The sequence below is a fragment of the Balaenoptera acutorostrata genome, chromosome 16 (assembly GCF_949987535.1).
Source record: "Balaenoptera acutorostrata chromosome 16, mBalAcu1.1, whole genome shotgun sequence".
In the NCBI taxonomy this organism is placed as follows: domain Eukaryota; kingdom Metazoa; phylum Chordata; class Mammalia; order Artiodactyla; family Balaenopteridae; genus Balaenoptera; species Balaenoptera acutorostrata.
In genome coordinates, this window is record NC_080079.1 from 77,486,900 (window position 1) to 77,508,575 (window position 21,676).

Here is a 21,676-nt window from a genome sequence, read left to right on the forward strand (position 1 = left end):
AATTTCTTCCCGTAGCCTTAAACGTGGATTTTAAAGTTCTTCATATTTTTATTTTGCAAATAACATACTTATACCCACGGTATGCTGACTCGGAATTTTAAATTTCACCTTCATCGGCATTCCTGGGTCCTTGTGTGTACATGTTTTGTGTAATCAGAGTTTAATTCTGATTGTTAAAATTGCAGAAACTGGACTCCTCTCTTCTACTTGGCTAATTAGTTGTTTTAAATTCTCTCAAAAGCTTTGCTGTTGATCTACTATCAGGAAAATCCAAGGATATTGCTCTCCACCTGAACCCACGCCTGAATGTTAAAGCATTTGTAAGAAATTCTTTTCTTCAGCAGTCCTGGGGAGAAGAAGAGAGAAATATTACCTGTTTCCCTTTTAGTCCTGGGATGTACTTTGAGGTGAGATAATTATCTTTTTTGAAAATGGGACAGGAAAAAGAATCCTGTGGGCAGGGGTAAGATGTAAGATAAATGGTCCATTTAAATTGAGTCCAACTTAATATGTGGAGATTGTGTGTGGTTTTTGTTTATTTGGAGATTGTATTTTGAATGCCGTCTTTTATAACGCAGGTAATCAGCATAAACGGCCAAGCCAGTCGAGTGCCACGTTATTTGCATTGGAATTATCTGACATTTGTTTTCATGATGACAATTTCTGTGTAGCCCCATATTAGTTAATAGGAATTTTAACAGGGACCTTGTCTCAGGGCGGGAGTAGTGCGTTTAACCCTAAGGGAACGTGAGGACGCAGGAGCCACGGGACTGGCGGCACTATCCGTCGTCCCGGTGACACACAGCTTAGGTGGCAGTACTCTCTTCCAGGCGGTCCTGTTTGTGTGTATTCAAAGAAAGACACATTTAGACCATCGGGACTTGAAGGCATGTAGTCCTGAGCCCCCAAAGATGCGAACATTCTAACACAGCCTCTCCCCAGATGTGCTTCCGGGTAGTCTCGCCACGTGGGTGCTGCGTGGTTGGCTGGCTGCCCTCACCAGCTTCCATGACTCACTGCTCACGTGGTCATTTAGGGTCACTGATTCCGGTCATGCTTCTCCAGCATTTTAAACTGTCACATGCTCTGGACCGTCGGAGCTCACAAGACTCCTCAGAGTTGTTAAAAGCGTGGACATCAGGCTGACCGGAAGGTGGTGATTTGGCGCTAATGTTTATTCGTACGTTCCCGTCTAATGCAGCGCCCTGGTGTGGGGAGTGACAGACAGGAGTGAGCTCATCACGGGTTCCCTGGGAGTGGTGGGTAGTCGTTTGGAATTGAGAAGGAGGTGGGGGGGAAGGTAACCTGGGTTTTTTGGATTCCGGGGATGGTACGGGCAAGTCGCTGGAGGTGGGAAGGGTGGCACAGGGCTTGCTGACTAGGCAGCCGTCAGGCTGTGAAGGGTGGCGTGGGTTCACTGGAGGCAGAGGCGGCCGCTCCAGCAGGAAGCTGATCCTTGTGGTTGGTGGCTGGAAACTCGTGACCTGGTTTTTGACCTATTTGAGCCCCAAGTTTGGGACTACTGTATTAAAATAAAAGAGGACAATAATACATTCTTTTAAATAATTTTTTCCTTTTGTTAGTTTTCTACTTCAGGAAGAAGAGTAGCTGTCCTCATGTTGGGTCATTGTTGTCAGTTTTTTTGTAGTGATAGCTTTTTTCCAATAGCTTTAAACTCCTGCCTTTTTAATAGGCTTTCATTGAGATTCTCACATCTTTCCATTAAAGCCATTGTTTTGCTTTTAAACAGTATCTTCTGTTCCGTGGCATTTCAGGTTCACCTATTAGTTCCAGCTGTAATCATTTAAAAAATATCTTTCGGTTTTATAACTTCATCTGTGAGCTCTTTATCAAATTCATGTTCTTAGGAGCTGTTCAGGTGGTTGAGGGATCTTGGTGTTCCATGTTTGCATGTATGTACTTTTCTTTTCTCTTTGTTTTGCAACAGTGTGTCCACTAGGCTGCCTGCCATTTCTCTTCCATTTGTAACAGAACGTGCTGGCGCTGCACTTGCTCTGACTTAGTCTAGAGAACTCTTCTCCCGCTGCCTCCGTCTAATGCCAGTTTGTGTTTCCTTCTGAGCATAAGGCTGTGTGTTTCGTGTTCTCTTGAGATTTTGTTAAATGTCCATCACCGAGGTCCCTTCCACCTGGTTGAAACTGGGATTTCCACCATCGTTGTGGGCATATAATCCCCAGTTACGGCTATTTTCCCCAGTTCTCTGTATAGCCCTGCCGCCTTCATCTGTGTCAGTTATTGCTGTTATCCATGGAACTTCCCCCTCTTCCTAATCTCCCCCAGCAGCCATTTCCACTAGTCCTAGCAAAAGAAAAAAGACACTCAGTTGGCTGCTTTGCAGATCCAGATTTTGTGCCTCAGTCTGGCCTCCGGGGAGAGCACGGTGTGGGTTCACCCAACTGGCCCGTGCAGTGTGGGTGGGAAACAAATGGTAGTCAGTGGCCAGACTGGCACGGGGAATGTGGTAGCAGAAGTAAGAGGTTTAGGTGTACGAGCGACTTAAAAGGATAGCAGTTAACTCTGAAGGGCTAACACCAGTGAGGACTCTTAACTGTATCTCTGCCAAAACTCATAGGTTCATAGAACACTGAGCTTTGAAGAGCTTTGGAGAAACAGGCAGGATGTGCTGAGCTGGGTGGGAAGCAGGGTCACCAAGCAGCCGTGCACTCCCTAGCAAGCGCCCTAAACTTCTGAGATTTCACATTGTCTGAGTTGCCCAAGACCCTCGAGTCTGAGGCCGCGAAGTGAGGATCCAAGCCCCTTGGCTCCCAGCCTGTGACTGGGAATCAGCTCTTCTGTGAACGAGCGTCACGGTCAGCCATTTTCTCCTTCCCAAGTGTCGGCGAGGAGGGCGGCTTGCTGCTTACCCAGGAGCACGGGGCAGGAGAGGGTGCGTGCCGAGGACAGGAAGCCAGCAGGCCCTGGGGACAGTGTGAGGGTCCAGGCACGTGAGAGTCACTTCCTGGAGTGGGACAAGGCAGGAAGTGCCACTACAGATACACGTTAGTCGGATCCTGGAAACTGCAGCAGGGAGTCGGTGGCGGCAGGCTGGGAGAGGAAACCAAATGGTTTACTTTTTGACACGCCGTTCGTGTGCGGGAAACAAACTCTTTAGCCCAGGGGCACCACTAATGTTGTGTATACTTTCCTTCCAGATGATAATTTATTGTGATGTTAGAGAATTCAAGGTTGCGGTAAATGGTGTACACAGCCTGGAGTACAGACACAGATTTAAAGACCTGAGTGATATCGACACGCTGGAAATCGATGGCGATATCCACTTACTGGAAGTAAGGAGCTGGTAGCTGACAGGTGTGCTACAAAAACTGAAATACAGATGACTTCTGTGTAACACTGGCCTTGTTAAAATGCATCTTACTCTCATGATATGGTTTATATATATTGTTAAAGTGAGCTGAAGTCCTACTGGGTGTCCTCAGTCCATGTCACGCAGTGAGGCTTTGTCAAGCAAAAAATGAGGACATTTGAGGCAACAGCAGCTTATAGCCATTATTCTAACAGGCCTTTCTGCTCGCTCTCCTGCACCCTGGCCGCCTCTTTTTCAAACCTGCTTCACATTCAGCAAGTGTTTACTAAGAGCCTGCTGTGACACAGTAGCCACCCTGCACGGAGCGCTCGTCTCCTGCCAGCACTGTGCTGGGAGCTGGGAGGACACAGTGGGGCACGTACGTTCCCTGTTCTGTTCACCTCAGAGCCTTCCGTGCTTTGCCACTGTGCCGTTGTTTCTCCTCCATGCACTATATAAACCCACCAGGCACTGAAAAGAAAGAATTATTCTATTAGATCACCTAAGGACACTAATCTATAGGCGACACCACTCTTCCTCCAGTGCTGCCCTTCATACCCAGTGTTTGATCGTATCCCGTAATTGAGAGGATTGATGTTGACCTACATCTGGCGATTTTCTTTAGCATAATATCTAGCTCTTCTAGCTGTAAGCATTACCAAATATCATTATGAGATCTGAACACAGCACAAGATAGAGGCAAAAAACAAAGCAAAATGAACAAAACCAAATGGTGCTGAAATAAACTTGATGTCAATCTCCAGGCCACTGATCTTCTGTACCAGTATTATTTTAGAATATTGGAATTTAGGGTGAGTCAGAGGTCTCCTCTGCATATACTCTATAGAAAGTTTAAGGTAGACGAGAGATGGATTCAATTTGTAAAATGTTTGCGGGTAACAAAGCAATGCCAACATTAGACTTAATGGTTGATTACAGAACAGGCCCTATCAGAAAGTAAAATAGACCAGCAGAGACCAGTGGAGTAGAGAGAGGCGGTGTGTGTCTGTTCCTTGTCCGCACGCAGACCAGCACGGCCTCTCCTCCTCTAAGACGACCCCATCATCGTTAGTGACTGAGATCAAAACGCTGTTCTCCCTTCAGTGATTAAAATCAAACCTGTACTAACAAGTTAAACTGTTGTTGCATTTCTGTAATTTTTTCTGTTTTATTCTTTGAAGCGAGTTGGCAGAAGTTCTTTGTAGAATTCTTACAGGTCAGATCTTGTCACAGGGAATTTCAAAGCCTTGGGAGTGGGGAGGTAAAAAGCTAGATCAGTCATATCATTTTATATTAAATCGCTGGGCTGAATTCTGCCAGGATTTGGGAATATTTTCATAACAGCTTTTGGTTAGGTATTATTTGTATCCCTGTAGTGGAAAGAATACTATTACCAGTCTTACTTTTAAAAAGTACTCAGTGTAGAAACTTCTAGCACCTAATTCTTTTCCACCTTTTCATATTAATTTATTATGCTCAGTCTTGCCAAGCTCAAACAAACAAACAAACAAAAAACACTGGTGGAGGAGAGGATGTTGGGAAAGCTATAGAAGGCAAGAAGGGTCTAGAATCCCCCAAGGTTTTTTCCCCCTCCAGAAAAGAACATCAGAGGGCCTGGCAGATGGTGGAAACTGTGGACCACTTAGGAAAAAAGAAAAGCCCACTTGCCTTGCTTCCTGTAAGTCTTAAACGTAGTTCATTTCCGTTTTATGTGGATGACACTAAGAAGTCAGACCATTTCTTTGATAGAATAAGTACAAAATCTTAAGATTGTTTTTGAAAAGACGCTATTAGCATTTATTAATGAATCATGTTGAGATGTTTCATAAAGAGAAATGTGCATTCCTAGCAAGCTGTCTCCAAACTGCAAATCAGCCTTTTGCTTGTCACGATTCCACACTAAGTTTCTGTATTAAATTAGATCAAGGGCTTTCAGACTTGATTTGAACATCTATGGAACAGTGCTTAGATGCCTTAAATTTTAAAAAGGCATAAATAAATAAAATGCCTTAAACAAAATAAAGGCAGATTTGTTTACTTTTCTTTGCACCCTCACTTTGCAGCTTCACCACGACATAGTACAGAGATTAGAGAACTTCAAAGCTTTGAAAAAAAATCTGTTGTTTACTTTACTCCTCATAAAAGTAATCCTTGGTTAACCACCAACAGAAATGTGAGCATTTCTAACCCTGAAGGGGCTCCTTCTTACCACCTCGTGTCTCCGGGCCCTCGTTATCTGCGGGAGCAGTCAGGTGTGGCTGTCTTATAAACAGCCTACTGCCTCCACCCCTGCCCCCCAACAGACTGAAGGATAAAGGAGAGACGAGCATAGTCGAGAGTAGAAAATGTATTCCAGAACGACTCCCCTCCACGAGCACGTGCAAAGATTAAGACTGACGTGTCATCTATCCAAAATGAAAAGTACAAGTCCAAATGGCTTTACAGTTCAAAGCATTCTTGCCGGGTGCTGAATAACTAACTAACTCTCATTTTCTTGAAGTAAAGAGCTGCTTTGAGTGAAATCTCTGACACGGATACCACGTACAAAAGATAGATAGTCCTTTACCAGGAAAGTCAAGGCTTTACCGTCTAAATGGGGGTTAGCTTTGGGTGCTAAAATTAATCATGTATGTAATGGTAATAACATCACTCAGAAAAGACCATAATCGATGGTCTTAATTAAACAAACAGCAGTCTGTATAAAAATACCATGTATCGTTTACTCTTTTTGTATATTCTGTACAACTGGGAGGAGAGGGTTATGTGGTAGCACAAACCAGGTGGGAATTTTGTAAAGAAGTCCAAGTAGGTGTTACGGCACCAAAAGTAATATGGTCCTAAACACCCAAAATAAAAATACGAAAAATAAGTCTGACCTCTGAACAGAGCATGAAATACCAGAAGCCCGGGTGTTAGAAGTAGCTCTGGAGCGGCTCTCCCAGGACGGTTTCCAGCTGCTGGACAGTCTTCTGGCACTGGCGCTCCACCTCTTCACACTCATCTAAAAAAAACACAATGAAAATGAGTCCGTCTTCCTGCCTCAGTTCTCAGAGCCTGGTTCTTCACGTCTCGCATCCGCTGGCCGTCGGCCAGAAGAGAGGAATGAAGCGCAGTACTACATGGAGGCGGAAGCCGTCCTGGGAACCCCTCCTCTGCCTTCCTCCTTCCTCCTTCCTTCCCTTCTTTCGGTCTAGGACTTGGGAAGCAGAATAAGACAGACCCCAAAAGAGTGGTGCACAGATGAGAATTCCAGATGCCTAGCGAAGCCACTCTTTTTAGTAGTTCACACAGCCCCTCTCCAGGAGGGAGGAAACAAAGGTGCAGGCACCTGGTTTTGGATCAGCAGTGAATCGCTAACGTGAAGGCATCTGTCCGCTCGCCTCCATCACCCCGCTAATAAGCTGCGCTGTTATTTCTTGGGCTGCGTGGTGACACACTGCTCGTCCTGCCGTTCGTCCAGAACTGCCCAAACCTGGACTTAAGCCCCAGTTCCACCTGTCACACATTTTTATCAGCTAGATTACTTAATCTCTTATTAAAGCCTCTAGTTTTCTCCTTTATAAAAGGGGGATAACGGCATCATCCACATAGAGCACGGAGTGAGTGCTGGTCGTTAACACGCAGCCACCCCACTGCAGCCTTAGTGGCACTGGATGTTTTGGTATAATAACCCTGTATCTGTGGACCAAAATATTCAATCGTAGACATGCATGAGGTTAAAGAAAAACACTATCATAGACTGCACTGTCAGCAAAAAACACAAAAGTAAAGATAGCGCGATGAGGCTACAAACAAATCTCAAACGACAGCGAGGCGGCCCCTGCACCCCACTCAAACCAGGCGCTCAGCCTCTGCGCAGAGCGCTGGAGACACGAGCTCAGCACAGGCTATCCGAATGTGCATTCTCACTGGGCACGTTCCCACAGAAGTTCACTCTAATTATTTCTTAATAGTTTGGGAATTACCTTCCATCAATTCAGCTAAGAAAGGAATGGATTCTGGTAACAAGACAATATAATTCTCTCTTAGTTTTTCAGCCAGTGCCAGCACCGTAATCAGAGCAGCAAATCGAACCTGAAAGGGATAAAAAAAGGTGAAGAATAATTAAAAAAAACAAAACAAAACTAGTATTCTTGTATTACTTTATGATCTAACTTGAGATGAGCTCCGAATTTTAAACTGTTACCTCGCGTGAGTTTATTTCACTTTCTGGCCAACTTTCATCTTGGAACACCAGTTTGTTGAACAATTCGGGATCCGCCTATAATATGGGCAACCTTATAAATCAGTGCTTTTCAATCTGTGTTCTAGTACTACAAGCCTTTCATGTGAATGTCTTTTTATAACATTTTTCTTAAAACAAACCAGTAAAAATGCCACCTGCAAATTCAAGTATGTCATCAGATGTGACTGCACTGGAGCCGCCGGCTGGCCTCGCCGCTGGTGATGCTGACCCGGCAGGACCGCATCCCCGGCCGCTGCAGGCAGGACTCCCGCCCTCAGGGCCCTGAGCGGGGTCACCGTGTGGTTGTGTGAGGGGCCAGGCGCCGGCTCTGGCCGCACCCTCACCCCAGCCTGACTAAAAAACACACTCATTGTGTCATAAATGTCCTAGTTTTGGAACGTAAAGATGGGAGTGTTGCTCACATGACTTGTCTATGACAAGGAATGCAACCAGTTGTTTGTTTTGTTAGTGATTCACTTTGAAACAAAAGCTATGTTAGTCTTCTTTCTGGTTTTGGGTTATTCTGGTAAAGAATATATGGATAGGGCTTCCCTGGTGGCGCAGTGGTTGAGCGTCTGCCTGTCAATTCAGGGCATGCGAGTTCGAGCCCTGGTCTGGGAAGATCCACGTGCCACGGAGCGACTGGGCCCGTGAGCCACAATTGCTGAGCCTGCGCGTCTGGAGCCTGTGCTCCGCAACAAGAGAGGCCAAGACAGTGAGAGGCCCGCGCACCGCGATGAAGAGTGGCCCCCGCTTGCCGCAGCTGGAGAAAGCCCTCGCACAGAAACGAAGACCCCACACAGCCAAAAATAAATAAAATAAAATAAAAAAAAAAAAAAAAAAAAAGAATATATGGATAGAGCAAAGTGAGTTGTTGAAAAAACGTTTGTTACTGCCTGTGTTCAATCAGGATTTTCTTGATATTGTACAATCAAAACAACGTATTACAAAACAACAAATTCAATGCTGCAACTTTGTAAGATCCTACAATTTAAAATTTGGGGGTTCCCATCCATACATCTGTGAAGAAGAATTAGCATAAGAAGAAGAAAAATATATTTTGTTAATTACATTTTACTTCCAGGATCTTTCAAGCCAACCTAGAAAAAGAAAACCTTGGGCACTTCGATCCTTTCATGTGTAAAAAGGAAACTGAACTAGAAAAATTAAAGTAATAAAAACATTAATCTGAAAAAAAAATAGAAAATAAAATTTGGGGGTTCTTCAAAACAGCCTCATTGTTTTCATACTTCCTAATAAAGAAATGCTGTGAATTTCAACTAATAAATTTATTAACAAAATTCTGCTTCAGTCTGTTTTATCCACTGAGGTTCTAGTGTGATAATTAGCTTGAGGAATGGCGATTCATTGCTAGAACAGTTTGAAAACTTCCAAACTTCCGCTCACCCACCACCCCACGTTAATGGGCATCAACCGCTAGCCCTTACCGTGCCTTACTCCACCAAGTCCTAAGCCTGAGATCGATACACAACAGGGATAATAGTCTGCTCTAACTCAAAGGAATGTTCTGTAGACAAAGCATGCTGTCTCTGGGAGCACACTGACATTTAAATGGTGCATAAGAAACATGAGGAATTCAAGCCTTTTCAATATTTAAAAGTGTAAAGTATTTTAGTGCTCGTGTCTAGCACACCATGGGGCTGGGGGAGGACTGCCATTATTTATAAATGGCCTGTAAGTGAAAACCAGGTTTCTCAGCTCAACCTTCGGCCCGACACAGCTGGACCCTGGTGCTAGAAGGCACGCAGCAGTGCAGACCGGTGAGGCCCCGGGGAGAGTGCACAGCGTCCCCGCTGGCACTGCGGCTCCTAACCTTGGGTGAGGGGTCCCTCATCTTCAGCAGGATCTGGTAGTTGAGTGGTTTCCAAAGCGAGTCGTCTGCCATGGCCACCGAGAACTGTGCAAGGCACGGGACCAGGTGCTGCGTCACCCGTTCCTGGAACTTCTCTTCTCCTCCAAGCCTGTTTTCCAGCTGTTCACAGTGAGACAAGGACTGAGCAACGGGTCTCACTGCTGTTTGAGAAAATACTCAATGTATATAGTACTTTACTACCCTTCCTGATATCAGCAGGCTCAAAACCCAAGGTGCTGTTTATTCTCAAAAACCAGGTACTGTTTGCTCGAGAGAGAGAGAGCGCAAATTTAACTACCTTCCAAGAACTCAAATGGAATCACCGCCCTTAGCAACATCCCTTTCCCCCTGCAGAACCTCTGAGAGGAGGGCAGCCAGATCCTGACACATTCTCAATGAACCCAGTTTTTAAGAATTAAAAACTTAACTAATACACCTTACATCATACCTCTTATCTGAAAAAATTTAAAGTAAAACTCGGTAAATGCCACTACAAAGATGTTATTAATACATCCATGAAAAATGAGAAATCAATTTTGAAATAAAAACTTCATGAAAAGGAAAAAAACACCAGCAAACTGTGGTTCTGGTCGATATAAACCCTGCAGGCATGTAACACTGATGGCTTCCTTATCTTTTAACAGAAGATGATTCCACTGGTTACCTGGTCCACCAGGGGCATCATCAAGGCTTCTGCTCTCTCTTTACTCAGAAAATGCTGGGTGTCAAAGAGGAAGATTTTATATAAACAGTTCAGAATAAACTGCAGTAGCAAGCAGCACTTTTCAGGGTCATTTTCAGAGTCAAAAAACGCTTCATCTGTAGATAGGGGAGAGAAAAAATGGAAACAAAAACAACAAAAAAGCTGAATTTCACAACTTAATCTCCAATGTTTAACTTCAAATCGCTATTAACAGAACTATAACCAGAAAGTTATTTCTAAGATGATCCAGAAATCACAGTCAGGACGAAGGCAGAGCACAAATTAAATGAACGGTCTCTCGTGGCGGGGCGGGGGGGGCGGTGATTTGTTCTTTCAGAGTTAAGATTCTTGGTTATTAAGATTGCTTAGTTTGGCAATTGGACTGCTTATTAGCATTAAAGAATAAACCAATCTTAATGTTTTAGAGTTACTTCCAATAACACAGGACTGCCCATTTATTCTTCCTCGCAAGTGAGTCAGTTAATTAATAACATGCTAAAACACTTCAGTGTCTGACAACTGACTATAAAGAATTCACCTTCCTGGGCTTCCCTGGTGGCGCAGTGGTTGAGAATCTGCCTGCTAATGCAGGGGACACGGGTTCGAGCCCTGGTCTGGGGGGATCCCACGTGCCGCGGAGCGGCTGGGCCCGTGAGCCACAATTGCTGAGCCTGCGCGTCTGGAGCCTGTGCCCCGCGACGGGAGGGGCCGCGATGGAGAGAGGCCCGCGCGCCGCGATGAGGGGCGGTCCCCGCACCGCGATGAAGAGTGGCCCCCGCTTGCCGCGGCTGGAGAGGGCCCTCGCACGAACCGAGGACCCAACACAGCCAAAAAATAAATAAATAAATAAATAAATAAGAAAATCCTTTAAAAAAAAAAAAAAAAAGAATTCACCTTCCTTATACTTACTGTATCTCACGTAAGGTTCACAGAGCAAGTGTGCCAACTGACCTGGAGTCCGCTACCTACCCGTTTTGGAGATGTTCACCTGGTTCAAGGTGTCAGCGAAAGGCTTCACTAAGTGGCCAGCAAACAGGGTAAAAAGCCCTTTCAGTTTTTCAGCAATGCAGTCTGCCAAGTTGTAAAATGTCAACAGTCTGTCCTTTGGGGCGTCCTCTGTTTTAGCCCAATCAAACAGCTAAAAAGACAAAGTAGCATTAGTTTCTTCTTCAGATCTTGTAACTGATACGTGAGTAAAAGGAGAAGTAGAGGAAAAGAGCTCACCTTGAAGAACAGGGGTCTGAATGTGACCTCAGAAAGTTTTACAACCATGGCCATGAGACAGTCAATGATGTAATTTTCCGTTTTTCCAATTTCCTCCAGATCATTCTGAAACCAGTAGAGCTGATTTATTAGCCAGAGTAGTGACATCTAGCCCTAACTTTGGCAAGTACAACAGGTCTGAGTTACGTGAGACGTTTAGGATGGGGGGGTGGGGGGAGAAACACGCCTACCTCAGAGTGCTGGGCGCGGAAGTCCAGGGCCTCCAGGAAGAACGTGGTGAGCTGGGGCTGGTGGGAGGCGACCTCCTCCTTCCTCATCACCCCAATGTGCTCGCGCAAGATGCTCATAAATGGGCCCATGAGATTCTGAAAACACAGTCAAGAAGACACGCCAATTGTTAATATTCCTCTAGTTCATTAATGCATTTATGATGGAACTAAACCACCATATTCTTCTTTAAGTGAAAATCTAAACATTTCAGTACCACATCTCCCTCCTCCAAAGTCTAATACCCAGTACGGTCTAACCTTCCAGTTCTTCTCAATCTGCTTGTATGTCTTGTTGATGGCTGGCAGTAAGACTCGGGGTGACAGCGTGGTAGCCAGGGTCTTTTTAAGGGACGTGAGATGGACATTAGCCTGGGAGGCAGGACCGATTTCACTAGTGATTTTCTCCAAGTGAATCACCTGTAGGAATATAACAACAACGATCAAGGCCACCGTGGGTCCTCGCCGGGAGCACCTGTCTGCACACCTACAGGAAGTCCTGGTAAGGACGGAAAAGCCCGTCCAAACGCTGGTGCCTGGGAAAGCTCAGCGCACTTACCATCAACACAGCATTCCTGTCAATGCCAACCCCGAATGTTAAAATACAAGAAATAAAAATAAATATTTATTTGTAGTATTAAATAGATAGAAATGGACCAATGCCTCTTTCCAAGAGGGAGTCAGGAATGCAGGCAGATGGCGGAAGGCAGGACACAGAGCACTCAGAACGACGATCTTAGAGAACAGGAATCCGGGGACCATGAGGAGAGAGAGTCACGTTCTCCTTTGCTAAAGAATCTAGAAAGCTCCTCAGGTTCAGAGGTCCCTTTCTATAAGAAGTCTGCCTTCAAGGCCTGGCTGGAGAGTATGTGAATCGGTTACGTCATCTGCGTCACGGCACTTAAGGCTCCTAACCTCATAAATGGCCAGTGATCAATGCAACAGCATGGGGTGGGGCGGGAGGCCACTCTCAGGCATTTGCATTCCGTTGGAAACGCCACTAGCCCGCTGTCTGGACTGCAACACAGGCATTCCACTCTGACAGACGCCTTAGGGTTAAGAAACCTTCACGTGAGGAACTAAGTGGGCATGCCTGTTTCTACAAGAAGCTCTACCAGACCAAGGCCAAGGAGCTCATGGGAGGAAAAGCAATAAAATGCATCCTGCAAAGTCAAAAAAGAGAAGAGCCTCATGACAAAGTGACACCCATACCAACGTCAAGACTGAACAGGAGGGATGATGGCAGTGACAAAGGGACACATTCACTAAAAACAAGCACCTCTTTTCAGAAATAAGAATCTTCCTGCCAAACGAAAAACGTCAAGCACGAATAAAATGATCAAATCTGTAAGTTTTCCCCTTCCCCCCCTGTGGTCACCAGCTCACCTGCAACAAGACACCTTCCAGGTAGGGGCTGATGAAGTGCGGCAGGGTCTCAACCACCTTCTGCAGGGCCGCCAGGGCGCTGAGCAGGTAGACCTCGCCCGAGACCAGGTCGCGGGTGCTCCTTATGGCTGTCAGCAAGGGTGGCATCAGGCTGGAAAGAAAGGGCACAAGCTTCAGAGGAACTTTAAGCAGAAGTAGAGAACGGAGAACGGAGCAGAAGTCACTCTGAAAAAATCCAAATAACCATGCCCGTTACATCTCTGACGTCCCACAAAACGTCTACACGGTTTATGTGACCGAGAGCAAGAGCTCTCCCAGTGCCCACAGTACTGACCCAGCATCACCTTAAATAATAACACCACCTTTCAGTTTAACACTTGCTGCGTGTCGGGCAAAAAAGCCCCGCACGCACTGCCACACGGGCATCTTGTGAGGTTGGTGCTGCCTCGGTCTGTAGACGGCAAAGCTCTGACAGGCTGCGTAACCCTGGCAAGCTGGCGAGGCTGCACGCTGGCAAACACCAGAGCCAACGAGAGAGCCAGGAGCGGCCACTTCTGGCGCGGCCAGCACCTGGCAGCTGTGGCCCAACCGGCTGGGCCCCTCTACGAAGCAGTGTTGTCACCTACTGCTTCCTAGGAACGCTGGTCAAAGGGGAGCAAAAACTCAGGGACAATACACATCAGGTAATCGAGAATATTATTATTTTCCAGTTTGAAGAAAAGGTCACTTCTCTAACAAATCTAATTTTATGAAACTTCTACTGACAGTCGGGAAAAAGTCACTAAGGTTTTATTTTCCAGCTGATACCAGAAACCTCGTGTGGTGGTCTTGTGTCAGGTCCCCTCGACATACCTGGGGAGCTGAGGGATGGCCAGGGCTTCCAGCGTCGAGACCACCTCGGCCACACACAGCAGGGCACCCCCCAGGACGTTCTTCTCCTCCTTTGTTCCTAGAGCAATCAGCCTCACGGCAGTGTTCAGCACAGGGACAAAAGGCTCTGGATTTTCTGCACCAAAATTCTTGCATAAAAGCTTCAAGGTGTATAAAGCTGTCTGTCTGTTTATTGGTTGTTCTTCTAATGTCTTTCTTTTATGCTTCACCATGGCCACAAGGACTGGGACCAGTTCCAGGAAATGGGAAACCTGAAAAAGAGCCAAACTTCCCAAATAATTAAAGCTACAAACAAAATGCTCGTCCTTTTCTCCATGTTTACTGCTTGAGACTGCCTAAATGGAATCAGACCAAGACGTCCTACGCCACACGATTAAACACAAGCGACCTTTTCTCCATCTGCTTTATTTACCAATAAATGGACGCATGTGCTTGCGACCAATTCTGTATTTATATAAAGCACCCTACCCGTGTGGAGTGAAAGAGGATTAGAATCGTGCTAAAGTTACGGCAACATATGGTCCATATTAAGCAAGAATACTACTAGGCTGCAATTCCACTCTAAGAGCTCTTATAACACGTATATACGTGCTCCTATCAGAATTAGCATCACGTTTTAAACACACACGCATCACAGCATTGTATTTGGATAATAATATACTTATTTAAATTGTACCACTGGAGAAACTTCAAGGAGTTAAATGCAGCTCTGATAAAGCCAAGAATGGGAAATGGGTCTGTAGCAGTCTTCACTTACAATTTTCTTCTTCCAGGAGGTTTTCTGCTGTAGTTTGTTGTTCAAAAGATCCAAAGCTTTCCGGCGAACAGACGGCAGTGGGTTCTCCAGCAGCCCTCTGATCACAGGGATGAAGGTTTCTGTGGGCAGCAAGGCATTGACCTACACAGCAGTTTTACATTTAACAAAAAAGGAAAATAAAAAATACAGAAGGGAAGATGACTCATTTAAGACAGACTTCCATTCGCTGCACACCTTCTAGGTGCGAGGCATTTTCTCTATCTAGTTGTTACACTAACCCTTTAGGGAGGCATTACTAACCACATTGATCAAACAAACAACGACAAAAGGATGCTCACACTGTGAACTGCTCAACGCCACGCAGCTAAGCGCCTCAGCTGGATCTGCAACAGCGGTCTTGGCCACTGATTTTACTGGTGAACTACAAGCTCCACTGAATAGCTATCTTTTATTCCACTTGAATAAAGGGAACATTATATAGGAGGACATGAATCAATATTTAAAGCATCATATTTATTGAGGCACATGTTCTCACAGTTGGTAGGGAAACAACTGTTTTCCTGATAAAATGATCTCCAGTCATCAAGAGATTCTTTTCCAAGAAAAATCTGGGCTGCTTTCTGTTAAGCTATTGCTAAGTTTACCCTTAAAGTAAAACTTGCTGTTAAATAACTTCACGATGACATTGAACAGCAACAAAACACAGAAGACAGGGAGAAATAAACACCCACCTTGTCCAGCATGTCATAAGCTTTACTGAGGAGCGCTCGCCAGAACTTCCCAGTGAGCTTGTCTGCGTTTCTCTCCATGGACTGTGCTACAGCATTAATGTAGCCAAGAACCATTTCTAGCAACCTGAAACACAGGAGACGCATGAGGGAGTCTTGCGTACTCTTCTTCCAGCTTTTTGATTAAAAGTTTGAAATTATTTCCAAATACAAATTTTAAAAAAGGTAACATACCTCTGTTCAAGGCCTGTCAACACCTTAGGACCGCCACTTTCAACTACCTAATTTTTAAAGAAGGCGTCATTAGAACAGTATGACAGCCGATGATGAAAAATCATTTGAAGTGCAATGAAACATCGGAGACCGACCAACTCACTCGCCCAGTGTTTTCTGACATTACAATTTTATCAGGTCCAGATCACCCCTGTCATACTGTGATAACTCCATTTCCCTTAATTTAATTAGTCTTTTCACTTATTTTGATTACATTCTATAGATATTCATACTATCTGTAAAGTACGACAAAGATTCAGAAAAATACAGCAAGCGATTAACACCTATTAGTTTTCTGAAATGCTAATCTTTCGTTAGCCCATATCTAATTTTAAGGTGTTAAACTTAAGGATACAGCTGTAGTCCCCTCTGTATCGTTCCCTAATCCCAATCTCCTTCCACCCCAAGCCCCACAAACTTGAATCTGCGGCTGAATGTTATCAGAGTACGTATCAGCCGGCAACATGCTTTCTTGATTACATTAGATTTTTGAGATCTATCTGTGGTGACTTACGTTGTTCTAGTTCATTCGTTTTAACTGCACACAGTATTCCTCTCCATGTACCACGACTTATTTATTCACTCACCTCTCTTGGTAGATATTTAGTTTTATGGCCCTTTTCTTCCCCCTTTAGTAACAGTGCTAAAAAAGAACGTTTCTCCTTGAGCATCCAGGCAAGTTTTCGTAGAGAAAGGGAACTGCTAGATGGCAGGGGTGAGCATCTTCACTTTGAACGGACACTGCCCCGCACTTTCTGAAGTGGCTGTACCGACTCCTGCTACCCATCACTGTACACAAATGACCGTGTCCCCCCAGCCTTGCCACTTCTTGTATTAACTTTAACTTCCTGCCAGTTTGATAACATCACGGTGGTATCCTCTATAATCTGAATTTTCCTTCTTACTAGGGAGGTTCTTTCGTCACATTGGCCACTTGTGATTCCTCTTCAGTGAATTCCTATTCTTTGCCGGTTGTTCTAACGGAAACAGACGCGTCTTGATTTATAAACAGCAATACCCTTCTTTTAGTCTGTGGCTTTCTTTTCATTTTGTTTATGGTGGCTTTTGGTTGAAGTTCTTAAGAAATTCTTTTCCACCCTCCAGTTACAACGATGTTTTTCCCTTGGTTTTCTTCTCAAAGTGCTAAGTACTTCTTTTCACACTGAAGTTTTTAAGCCACCTAAAACTGTCTTTTGTTTATATATGAGATCAGTCTTTCTTCCCCCCACTTGGAAAACAAACCGTGCCAGCTCTGGCTCTTGGACATTTTTCTCTCCCCACTGCCATGTGGTGCTACCAGCCACGGAGCACGTGTCTTACATCGCGTGGGTGTGTCCGCCTGGTGTCCAGTCACACTGACCCACCCACGTGCTTGGGAAGCACCACCACCCTCGGCAAGCCTGCCTGACACAGAGCAGTGTCTACACTGATCACTCTCAAGTGAGCTTGCTGAGCTAACTACCAGTTCTACAAGTTCATCAATTCTCTTTTTTTCTGATTCTTACACTTCATTTCTTTTGCTGAGTAGGACTAGTGACAGAGGGCACCTTTGTTGCAGACTTTAACAGGCACATGTTAATGTCTCATCATGAAGTGTGCTGTAAACCACAGGCTTCTGACGGATGTCTTTATCAGGCTGAGGAGTTCTGTCCATCTCACAGTGGTGAGGATTATTTTTCTGAAATCACGAATAAGCACTGGATTCACTAAATTCTTTCTCTAAATATTTCAATGATCATAGGTTTTCCCCCGGATCTGCTCATGCATTATAACAGAAACAGAATACAGATATTTGAATGCTCAGCCATTCTTATGTTCCTGGTCATGACCCTGGATCCTCCTTTCTGTCTCTTTATTTCTTCATTTTGTTTCTGTATTTCCTTCTTTCTCTCTAGTTTAAAGTTTAGCACACAAACAGAAAGGTGCACAAATCATGTGTGTAGAGCTCACTATATTTGGGTAAAGAAACAGCATGTTATCAGCACCTCAGAATCCCTCCCCTACTTGACCCTGCCCTTTCCTCCTTCCCAAAGATAGACACTGTCGTTACTTCTAAAACCACAGGTGTGTTTTGCCTGTTTCTGAACTTCATACAACCGGAATCACAGGATGCATTCCTTTGTGTCTGCCTTCTCTCCTTCGATGTTATGCTGATGAGAGTCACCAGATGGCTGTGTGTCGCTGATGTTCACCCAGGTCCAGCCATGACGAGACGCTCTGTCCACTCCACTGATGATGGACACTTGGGTTGTGGCCAGTTCTGGGCACCATGAACAATGCTACCACGAACATTCTTTATCGATGTCCTTTGGTGCACATGTTCACACACTTCTGTGGGTATATACCACTTGAGAACAGAACTGCTGAGCCACAGGGTTTACGTATATACAATCTTAGTAGATCGTGCCCAACAGGTGTTCATGTTGAGGTGAACAGCACTCTCTGTTTCTATTACAGGCATGCCTCACATTTTCATGAGAGACTTGCCAAGCTGTTTTTACTAGCCTAAAACACAGTTCCTTCAGAAAAAGCAAACACATTTAAAGAACATCTCACCTTTCTGATAAAATTATTGGAAGCCAGGAGCTGAGACATGAAGGACACTGACAAAAATTTAAAATGCCGCAGTTGCTTGCTAGTGTGAGTATCTATGTTAAAAACCTGTAGCATTTCTTCTTGTGAGTCGCTCTTGTAAGATACTGATGTGGGAAGGGTTTCTGAAAAAGAGCAACAGAACAAGTGACCTCACTCATCTTCGACCTGATTCTTTGGTATATAGATTCAGACATAATGAGCAGGGTAAATGAATACGATTTTTAGAGAGAAATTTGTTACTCTGTTATACACATAATATACAATATGTATATTATTATACATATACATGTGTATATATAATTTGTTATACCCAGTTTTTCCTCTTCTAAACCAGTGAAAGATAGGAGTATATTTACCAAGAAAGTACCCAAACAGCCCTGAGAATAGAGTATGTAAGACAAAACCAACCAAACAAAAAACAAGGTAACTGAGACAAACAAATAGAAGACAAAGATACTGCAAAAGGAGTCTAAACTGGCTCCGTGCCCCATTTCCGAAGCTGCAGAGACATTTACTTTGATGGCCCGCAACAGACTAAAGGGGGGGTCATCCCTTGCCTTCAACATTTAACTCTAAAAGCTGCAGGTGTCTGTCCTAAAACTCTGTTGACTCCCACATTCAAATGTGTCAAATACGAAAGGGGTTGGGATGCCATGGCTGGGGGTCCGTGGTGGGCCCCTTAAAAACCACCGTCCTAGAGAGCGACTCGAATGAAGGCTTCGTCCTCCGCACGTCACCACACACGGCTCACCAGCGCCTCCCAGCTCTGTCCCTCCCAAACCCGGCCAAGCAGGGCAGGCAAGGTAAACGGCCGGTCACCCAGACAGCAGTCCCTGCGGAGTCTTCAGACCCTTCTTTCTAATGTACCTCACTGTTCTGCTCCAAAGGGCAGAGAACTAAGAACAGTCAACACGTCAGCCCTTTCTTAAGCCAACCTCATCGGTGCTGCAATGAGCGGAATTTTCTTCAAGACCCCTACGTGGTAAAATTTTCATATTTAGTTACCACTGCCGTGGTACCTGTTTTGTTTTTCTTCTTATAAAGGTCTTCACGGGAACTCCCTGGCGGGCCAGTGGTTAGGATTCTGCGCTTTCACTGCCGTGGCCCAGGTTCAATCCCTGGTTGGGGAACTAAGATCCCTCAAGCCGCACGGTGCGGACAGAAAAAAAAAAAAAAAAAAAGGCTTCACATTTTAATGGGAAACTAAGATATAGCTAATAAAATGCTGCTAACTTGCTGTCACTTCACCATCAATTCATCCCAGACACTTGGAACACGCCACAGCCCACACATCAGCACAGAGGCACAGAGGCCTGAAAGCCAACGTGTGAGGAACGGCAAGCAGAAATCCCGCTTACTGTTTTCCATAAACATTGGAGAAGGTAACAACCGTATACTCGAATAAAAATTACTAACTTACTTAAAAAAATCCTTCTAAAGACACACCATGGGTTCTGAAGACAAGCTGCATTACCTCCTGCCTCTCTCAAGCTTCCAGATTAAAACAGTAATTAACATCAGACTTAACGCCCACCTTCTTTTTCCTCTGGCAGCTTCATTAAGTAGTCAAGGATATTCATCAAGCTTTGGATCTGATGCTGGACACTAAATTCACAACAGACTGAAATCCAAAATTCAGTGTCTGCCTCTAAAATAGCATCCTGTGTAGAGGAGAGAAATAGGTAATACACTGTACCTCTCAAATTTATGTTACTTAGTAAGTACAAATAAGGGAAATGTTTTAAAAGTACTTCTTAGCACACAAAGCCACTCCATGCTGTTCCTTATGGTCACGTGTATGACCAGAGGAATCAGGTGCTGAGCTTCTTACACAAAAAAGCCAATTTATGAGAATTATGAGGCATAATTCCAGGATACACTGCATTATGATATCTGGCAGAAATGAACATACTACTTTACTTGGAGTAGGTTCTAGATCTATTCCTGGATCCCACGTCTAAGAAGCCATTTAAAAACAGCCCTGGATGTGTAACTTCTGCCCTCATCTCTCTTCAAAACAGGGCTCTTCAAAACTGTCACCTGCATCTCACTGACTTCAGTGACACCGACCTTCCTCCCCTGCCCCCTAAAATGCCTTCAAAACCATGTTCAAGAGACCCAGTTTAATTCCTGTACAGCTGTGCTCTTTGGGGCTTGATTAAAATACACCCACCCAGCACGGCATCAGCCTAGTTTCTTAGAAAAGTCAAGTCACCCTCAGGAGAAGCCCTGTTGCTCCTGAGGGTATTCCGTGCCTCGGGCTCTGGAAGCGATTTCAGAGGATGCTAGAAACACCTTTAAAAGCCCTTCTGAGTACACACTGTTAAGTAACGCACACTAAGCATCACCAGCCCCACGTTTCAAGTGGAAAGTGACACAAAATCTGTGTGAAACACCACCCGTTTTTTCTTGTCACCGCGCCCTACGCTCTGACCTTTTCTCCGAAGGCAGCCACCAGCGCGGTTTTAGTGACATACTGTTCAAAGAGCAGGAGGAGGAGAACCCAGAGGAATCTCTCTGCGCCCAGTGTGTCCACAAGCTGGACGAGGACAGGCAGGCGCCTGTGCTCGGGCACGTGGGGCAGCGCGTCCACGAACACGTTAATGATCTTGACCACGATGTCCTCCACGCTCCTCGTGACTGCTGCAGAGGTGCCGCCGTCAGACTGCAGGGCAGCGAGCAGGGGCAGTGAGTAGACGCAAATAACCCTCCGCGAGACAAGCTCTAAGCAGGCACGGAAAGGCCTTCAGATGTGCCCCCAAACAGTTGTCAAAGGAGTTCTAATAGTCAGGGGCCCGCCGCTAAGTATTCAAGGAGCACACAGATTACGTCCTCGGCACTCTGTGGCCCCGAGGGGACTGCAAAGTGCAAGGCGCGAGCACTTCCCCAAAGGGGGTGTATCATCTCCACGAGACACAATCCACCTGTGAAAAGGTAACAGGCGGCACTAGATGGCAGATGCCAAGGACGGGCCCTGATGGCAAGGCTGCTCTCGGGCCATCCTGCAAAAACCCAGCAGGATTTGAGTTGTGCCTCGAGAAGAACGGTTTAATCTGAAAAGCAGAGCACGGTAAGGCCATCAGCTCCCTGCTGCTTCCAGAATAAAGTTCAAACCATCTGGTATGGGTGCTCAGGAGATAACAGCCTAGCGGATGAAAGGATGAAGGAACAGACCCCTGCACGAGTGGCTAACCCGCTGCCCCTACTTCCACCCGCTTCGGCTCTCCACATCCCTCACGCACACTGCGCACACCATCCCCAGGCCGGGACTGCCTGCCGTTTCAGGGAGCAAATCCTATCTCCTCTTCAGACCCATTCAAAGTCCACTTCTTAATCAAGTCTGTGTGATCATCCTGGCCCACGTGGACCTTCCACTATTCTGAACTCTTCAGCGTGTATCAAATTCCACTGGCATATACCATATTAATGC

General features: G+C 45.3%; 2 protein-coding genes across 11 annotated transcripts in view; one reads left to right on the forward strand and one right to left on the reverse strand.

The window, feature by feature from the left end:
- LGALS8 (galectin 8) overlaps positions 1 to 4,462 on the forward strand; it is a 30,110-nt gene extending 25,648 nt beyond the window's left edge. For all 7 annotated transcript variants that reach the window (XM_057531620.1, XM_007170780.2, XM_007170777.2 and 4 more), the window contains 2 exons: positions 242 to 407; positions 3,174 to 4,462. In XM_057531620.1, the coding sequence (XP_057387603.1) occupies positions 242 to 407; positions 3,174 to 3,323 (316 nt within the window). In that variant the 3' untranslated portion in view covers positions 3,324 to 4,462. The remainder of the gene's footprint in view (positions 1 to 241; positions 408 to 3,173) is intronic.
- Positions 1 to 21,676, reverse strand: part of HEATR1 (HEAT repeat containing 1) — a 63,749-nt gene that overhangs the window by 8,352 nt on the left and 33,721 nt on the right. For 2 of the 4 annotated variants that reach the window (XM_057531617.1, XM_057531616.1), the window contains exons 30-45: positions 20,681 to 20,911; positions 19,781 to 19,907; positions 18,208 to 18,368; positions 15,613 to 15,659; positions 15,382 to 15,505; positions 14,651 to 14,791; positions 13,855 to 14,144; positions 13,003 to 13,153; positions 11,878 to 12,036; positions 11,581 to 11,715; positions 11,351 to 11,455; positions 11,096 to 11,264; positions 10,088 to 10,242; positions 9,385 to 9,543; positions 7,291 to 7,399; positions 6,022 to 6,326 (exon numbers count right to left, since the gene is read on the reverse strand). In XM_057531617.1, the coding sequence (XP_057387600.1) occupies positions 6,238 to 6,326; positions 7,291 to 7,399; positions 9,385 to 9,543; positions 10,088 to 10,242; positions 11,096 to 11,264; positions 11,351 to 11,455; positions 11,581 to 11,715; positions 11,878 to 12,036; positions 13,003 to 13,153; positions 13,855 to 14,144; positions 14,651 to 14,791; positions 15,382 to 15,505; positions 15,613 to 15,659; positions 18,208 to 18,368; positions 19,781 to 19,907; positions 20,681 to 20,911 (2,352 nt within the window). In that variant the 3' untranslated portion in view covers positions 6,022 to 6,237. Of the gene's footprint in view, positions 1 to 6,021; positions 6,327 to 7,290; positions 7,400 to 9,384; positions 9,544 to 10,087; positions 10,243 to 10,262; positions 10,665 to 11,020; positions 11,265 to 11,350; positions 11,456 to 11,580; positions 11,716 to 11,877; positions 12,037 to 13,002; positions 13,154 to 13,854; positions 14,145 to 14,650; positions 14,792 to 15,381; positions 15,506 to 15,612; positions 15,660 to 18,207; positions 18,369 to 19,780; positions 19,908 to 20,680; positions 20,912 to 21,676 lie in introns of those variants that run through there. The other 2 variants (XM_057531618.1, XR_009005745.1) reach the window with 2 other exon arrangements.